General features: G+C 43.8%; 1 protein-coding gene across 2 annotated transcripts; it reads left to right on the forward strand.

The window, feature by feature from the left end:
• Positions 1-576: 576 nt before the first annotated feature.
• lcp2a (lymphocyte cytosolic protein 2a) lies at positions 577-4,375 on the forward strand (the record flags this gene model as incomplete). Of its 2 annotated transcripts, none has more annotated exon segments than XM_014330173.2 (9): positions 577-666; positions 804-819; positions 1,065-1,080; positions 1,195-1,270; positions 1,400-1,431; positions 1,957-2,015; positions 2,433-2,507; positions 2,649-2,798; positions 3,755-4,375. In XM_014330173.2, coding segments are annotated over 9 exon segments (664 nt in total), but the record flags the coding sequence as incomplete, so codon positions are not given.
• Between the last annotated feature and the right edge of the window lie 2,391 nt (positions 4,376-6,766).

Consider the following 6,766-nt stretch of genomic DNA (forward strand, 5'->3'; position numbering starts at 1 on the left):
CAATATAAAGCGCCTTGAGGCGACTGTTGTTGTGATTGGGCGCTATATAAATAAAGTTAAATTGAATTCCTCTGGTACCCCAGATGTTGACTCTGCTGCACTGACCCAGAAGAGCTCAGTTACTAATCTTGGGGTAAAAATCGACTCTACGCTTAGTTTTGATGGCAGTGATGAAATCTTGAGTCTATCACCTCAGACGTTTGTGGAGGGTCGAGCCTTTTCTCTCCAGGCTTTTGTAACCTGCCAGGTCTCTCTGTCACGCCCACAGCTGGTTTTAACTGGTAAAAGAACATCTGAGCACCTCCTTACACTGGCTTCAAATTCAATTTAAAATCCTTTTACTGGGTTTTAAATCCTTAAACGTTCTGCTCCTGTATATTTACCCCCCTTCGTTCACGCCGGTCAGCTGTTGCCGCTACATCACAGCTGAAATTGAAGCTTTGGATGTTCCTCTTCACATCAGGCAGTCTACCTCAGTGCTGGTCTTTATTCGCTGACTTGTTATTTATTGTTATTGTGTTTGTTACTGTCATGTTTGTGCTGTGTAAATAAATGTTGGTGTGTTGGTGCACGCAGGCCACCGCAGGAGGATCCGCCCACCTTTACCAAACCTCCTCTGCCCTCCACTAACATCAACAGGAGCAACTCCCACCTCTCACCCAGCAGGTATCACCTGAAGACAAACGATTCACTTTGATGTTTACAGTTTATTTAATTCAACGTTTATTTGTAGCAAAATATTTTTATTTAACAGCTGAAGGACGATGTTTGAAAAATAGTCACGTTTGGTTTGTTTGTTTCAGCAGGACGGAGAGGAGATTAGTATTGTTCACACACACACACACACACACACACACACACACACACACACACACACACACGTGTAAATATAGTTTATGTATTTACTGTCACCAGGTTTAATATCTCTGGTTAAACAAATGAACATTTTAAATCGTGTTTCTCTGAGTTAGATGAAGATATCTGTTTGTATTCACGTCCTCGTCTGAGGTTTGTAACATTGGGAAATAAAAGTTAAATTCTTGTGTTTTTCTTTTTTTCCTCAGCAGCTGCCAGACGAAGGTGAGGTTTTTCATTTTTTCCAGATTTACTTCCTAAATAAAAAAAACATTTAAACTTTGTTACTTGTTTAAAACGTGTGTGTTTAAATCTGTTCTCGCTGTTTTTCCCCTTCAGTGTCAAACAGCAACACTTTCCCCCTTAGCAAGCCTCCCCGGCCCGGACCCCCGGGCCCTCCCACTGGAGACAAAATGTGAGTGACCGTTAGACCATAAGATTTCTGTTTGTGGTGGTTTACAAAAACACAAACCTTTACAAGTTTAATTTTAAGTGAAAAATAGAGAATATTTCATGGTAAACTTATTTTTATTGTTTTTAACAGGACTGGATCGCTGCCACACAAACTGCAACCTCGTAAGAAGAAAATTAGTTTGACATTTTGTGAAATACACTTTTTCTCAGAGTGTAAATACATCTGTCCTTTCACAATAAAACTCCAGAAATCGATTTGAAACCAGTGAAAAGGTTTAAAATGCCTCTGTGAGCGTGCTCAGTTTGTCCAGCAGACCAGAGATGAAACAGCTTTAATGAGTCATACATTAGAATAAACAGATTTATGACTAACAGCACAAATTTATACAAAATGATTTCTTAAAAGTTAAATCAACATGGAACTGCACTGATGTCCAGCAGGGGGCGACTGCTCTTTTAAATAAAATATTTGACTATGGCTCCATCAGAGTCACAGTTGAAACACACAGTGGGTGAAAAGGTCATGTGAGGTTAGCTGTGGGTTGGTTTGGGCTGTGGTTTGGTTGAGTCCTCAGGAATACATAGAATAGAATAGAGTAGAATAGCCCTTTATTGTCTTTGCACATAGACATGATAAATGAATGTAAAGTGATGGTAGTGTGATTGTGTGTTTTTGTGGTGTTGCAGCGATGCCGTCGGGCAGACAGTCAGTTCGTCCTCCTCCATCTGCAGCAGGATACACACAGGTAACACTAAAATACACACGCGCTTGTCTTTGTGACACGTGGGCACCGTGGGTCACATAAACATTATGAGGTCCATACTGATCAGAACCTTTTAAAGAGGAGCAGCGTGAGTTACTGACCCACGGTCAGTACTGCACATAGAGGAAGTGTTTCACAATAAAAGCTTCATCAAGAAATAACGGTTTCTATCAGACAGTTTTTAATTTAAAATACAGGAAACGGCACAGATGTTTTTGTTTGTATTTGATTTAATATATGTACTTTTAACGACAACAACAACAATAATAATAACTACAACAATGTTCTGGGTGATGTTCTTCAGTGTGAACAGCAGGTGGTGCTGTTTCCTTTGTCTTTGCTGAAACACACACAGAGCTCGTCATCAGAGGGTTTATTACTGTGCGTGTCTGTGTGCAGGAGCTGGACCCTCGCTGGTATGTGGGTAAAGTGACCCGAGGTCAGGCTGAAGGATGTCTGAAACGAGTCCGCAAGGTACCAGGAACAGAGCGTCATAATAAAAGTTTCTGTTATTCAGGCTTCAAACTTGTTTATCAGGACTCAGTGGAGCAGCAGTCACATACCCAGCACGCTAACACTGTGGTCTAAATATTTTAAATCCTGTGTCTCATCTAGGATGGGGCGTACCTGGTGAGGGACAGCACCCGGCAGCAGGCGAACCAGCCCTTCACCCTGATGGTCTACTACCAGGACAAAGTCTACAACATCCAGATCAGGCAGCAGAACCAGCAGTTCGTGCTGGGAACCGGACTCAAAGTCCAGGAGGTAAAATCCTGGATTCTTCAGTCATACAGCCAACATGTCTGTTTACTTCAGGCTTTCTTATTCACGTTTGCAGCAGATTTCAGTGTTCAGGGCACTTTAATCAGCTACAGAGGTTTTCCACATGATGTCATGTGCACCTCACTCAAGTGCTGTCCGCCATATTGGACCTGACAAGGAGTTTTGATCACGTCCAATCACTACATACGTGAAATCATCACTATTTTTTCTCCCATCACAACAGATACAAGCATCAGATAAACTGTGTGACTGCATCTGTTTCAGCTTTTACATTTATAGTTTCCTTTTCTGTCTCATCATCTTCATCAGCCTCCTCCAGGACCACCCTCCTCCTCCTCGCCTGAACTTAGGCTTCTGACATGACAAATCAATCTTGTCTGTTATCACAGTGTAGACATGCGACCCTCCGTCTCTGGACAGCTGACAAGAGACGACTAAACAACATCATAACGTCACAAGCTAACATCACGGCAGCTAACATTACACTAAAGCTTAAACTGTGGCGAAGCTTACATGTGCTAACAGTAGCTAAGAGTAGCTAGCAGCAGCACCTACGGGCAGAGACACACAATGCTCGGACACAAGTCACTACATGTTGTTCTCTGTGTGATTGTGTATGTGACAATATAAGTGCACAGAGACGTGTTAACCTGAAAATGTAATAAAGATCAGGGAAATACCTGAAAGTGACCGTATCCAGGGACTCCAGGTCCAGTTGCTGTGTTTCTTGTAAACACTGAGAAGCATCCAGACTTTTGTTGGCCTTCATAACTCGTCCAGTATAATTTGAGGGGTTGTTGATATAAATGCTGTGATGTCAGAGCGAATACCAAGGTTACCTAACAACATCAGTAAAGTTCCACCTTCAGCGTTCACCTGTAATAACTGTGTTTGACCTGTAGGGGGAGGTGTAATCTAACTGTGTCTTGTGTGTCCAGTCCTTCCCGTCAGTCAGTGACATCATCAGCCATTATTCCCAGTCTCCTCTGCTGCTCATCGATGCCAAAAACCGGAGCGCCAGCCAGCAGAACCAGTGCATGCTCTCAGACCCGGCAGGATACTACATGGGTGGCCAGAACTGGTCCTGACCGGACTGAACCGGATCAAACTTGGATCGAAGCGGCACGGCTGAATTTTGCAGCAGAGGGAAACGGTTAGATTTACGATGAATGTTCAAACGCCACTAGCGGCTGTGCTAAACGTCTTCCTGTTTCCAGGAAGGCGTGCTGTGTGGCGCCAGAGGAAAATGTTGGATTTTTGCACATGTTGCTTCAGTTGTTTGTTTGCCTTTTTGTGTTCCTCAGTTTTTACGGGTTTGTGACAAAAAAATGTCCCTTTGAATCTTAAGAAGAGTTCTTAAAAGTTTTAGCTTGTCTTTGGGATTTCTGTCAACACTCGATGACGCTGGGCCAAATCTACAGCCTTCACTTAAAATACTTTCAAACTAAGCCGCCTGTTTCTGTCAGAGTTTCCTGTACGTCCTCACCTCCACGTAACCTGTGCTTCACTGTTCACCTGTCTGTCCCAGCTGTCCTCAATAAAACCATCATGTGATGTCATTCGTGTCTGGATTTCTTTAACAAAGCACAAAAACCTTCATCTTTATATTTTTCAGCCTTCTGTATCACCTGATGATAAAAGACGGAAGCAGCCAATGCTGACGTGCCTTAAACCTTCTTTGTAATGTCCAGCAGGGGGCGACTGTACAAACATCTGGCCTCTTTTCTTCAGAGCTGCTTTAATTCTTCATGATTCAGACTCAACACGCTGCAGGAAACATTCATCAGAGCGTTGCTCTATTTAGACATGACATCATCATGACATCATCACAGCTGCTGCAGATGTGTGGGCTGCATGCATGATGACACACCAGCCTGAGACGATCTGAGCTCCCTCTGTGCACTGCGTGCTGGTCTGCAGACCCCGGTGCAGAAGAGCAGCTCTGTGTTCGCAGCTCAAACGTGACGTCGTCGCAGGACCTGGACCCGCTGCGCAGCAGAGCGCGGCGCAGGACGGTGCAGCAGAAATGGAGGAAGAGAAAACATACTCAGTCGTCTGTTCATGTAAATCATTATTTTTAAATTAACGACACACACAGTATCAAAGCTGTGTGAAGAGTGTGTTCAGACGCAGAGGGTACGAGGAGGGGCGGGTCTGACAGGTTATAAGCCAATGAGCACACTGCAGGTAATCATTAGAATGATTTATTGGCCCAAACTGAGCCGACACACACACCATGCCCATATCGTGGTCTAAACCAATCAGAGATAGTCAGGGGCGGGACCTCTCTATTGCCCAAGGTAAGATGTTCAGATATTGGCTGCAATCCAGGGTGTGCAGCCTGAAAGGCCGCATTTTAATTACGTAACTGCGACAGACGAAGGCTGTCCCAATTCAAAGGCTGCTCGAAATGCGGCCCTCAAATGCGTCCTTCATTTCCCTGAATTTTAAGGATGTGGCGGTGTAGACTTCGTGGCCCAACATATCCCAGAATGCATAGCACGGCGGTGGGTGTGGATAATTTTGCCGAAAAAAACGGCGGATGAGGGGCGGCCGAAGAGTAAACTTTAAGTACTGAATATTATGTCACTTATTTATGTGCAAATGTTTAATAACGAAGAACATTAAAACATTCCTGTTGGCCACATGTCGGCAAAGTCATGTGACATTAGTGGCGTTTGTACTAACTTGGTTTTAAAGCCTTTACTTTAAAATACACGCCGTTCAATAGCTGAGCTCAATCTGACAGAATGATCAAAGCTCATGTAGAAACAAACACATGAACAAAAGATTTTCTCCTTCATTTCTGTCAAACACAGCTGTATGACACGTTTCCAGCTGTTAGTATCATGGTTGCTAGGCAACCTGGACAGCGCGACGGAGGCTAGACCGCCCATTTCACAAGCCTCGCACTTCCGGCCTTAGCGGTCTTTAAGTACGTGGCCCATGAGGATCGTTGAGGCTGCAGACCCTGAATTGGGAGACAGCCTTTGAGATGTTCAGTTTGAAGCCTTTGAGGCATTTTTAATTTAGACTTTCTTTTTATTTCATATGTCTTGAGATATTTTAAGTTTAAATTTCAGCTCAGTGAAACAAGAACCTTTTCAGTAACGTGTTTTTTGGACTATAAGGTGCAATTAAAATCCTTTCATTTCCTCAAAAGTGCGCCCTATGTATGAATTCTGGTTCTGTTTACTGACCTCGAACTGATTTGATGTGCTACACGGCGCTCAAAGCAGTTAAAATGTTTAGCACGACTTTGCTAAGCTACGAACCCGTAACGCTCGATGAAGCGTTACAGCTACTGTAGTCAGGACCCTCGCGGAGTGATACGTACCGTGCTTCAACATAATATTACTGTACTGTGCGTGCATAAGGAGCCCAAAGTGGCTCCTGCTAAGAGACATGGTTACGAAGCTTCAAACTCTATCAGTCGCGCAGCATGAGAACAGAACAGCTGTGAGAGAGTTCAGCATGAATGAATCAATGGAGTAAAGTTTGACTATTTTTATAATCCGGTGCCCTAAAAATACGGTAACGTGTAGAAATGAGCTCCAAATAAAGAACTTTGTGTTGACAGATTGTTAATCATTCATCAATGTTGTCTGTATGGACAGCAGTTTAAAAAAGTCTACATGTAAAGCTGAAGTGTTCAGTGATGCGGTTGAAAAATTTGGGAGCATCAAAGAGAAAAAGTGCAACTGTGGGAAAACATTAGTCTCGAGCCCTGCAGCTCCCACTGCACCCACAGTCCACAGCAGCTTCTACACCAGCTCCACCATCTAGAAACTTTCTTCTGCCTCCTTTTTCTTTCTGGTCTTTGCGCCGTAAGTCATGTTTTCTCTTCTCGCTGTCTCAGCTTACACGAGCCTTTCATCGGAGGATCTTCCTCATGGTGCTGAGCTCCTCCACCATGCTGACGGAGTGATCGTGTCCTGCACACGACTCAG

The sequence above is a fragment of the Haplochromis burtoni genome, unplaced genomic scaffold, assembly GCF_018398535.1.
Source record: "Haplochromis burtoni strain Fernald_Lab_line unplaced genomic scaffold, NCSU_Asbu1 Contig_654, whole genome shotgun sequence".
NCBI lineage: Eukaryota > Metazoa > Chordata > Actinopteri > Cichliformes > Cichlidae > Haplochromis > Haplochromis burtoni.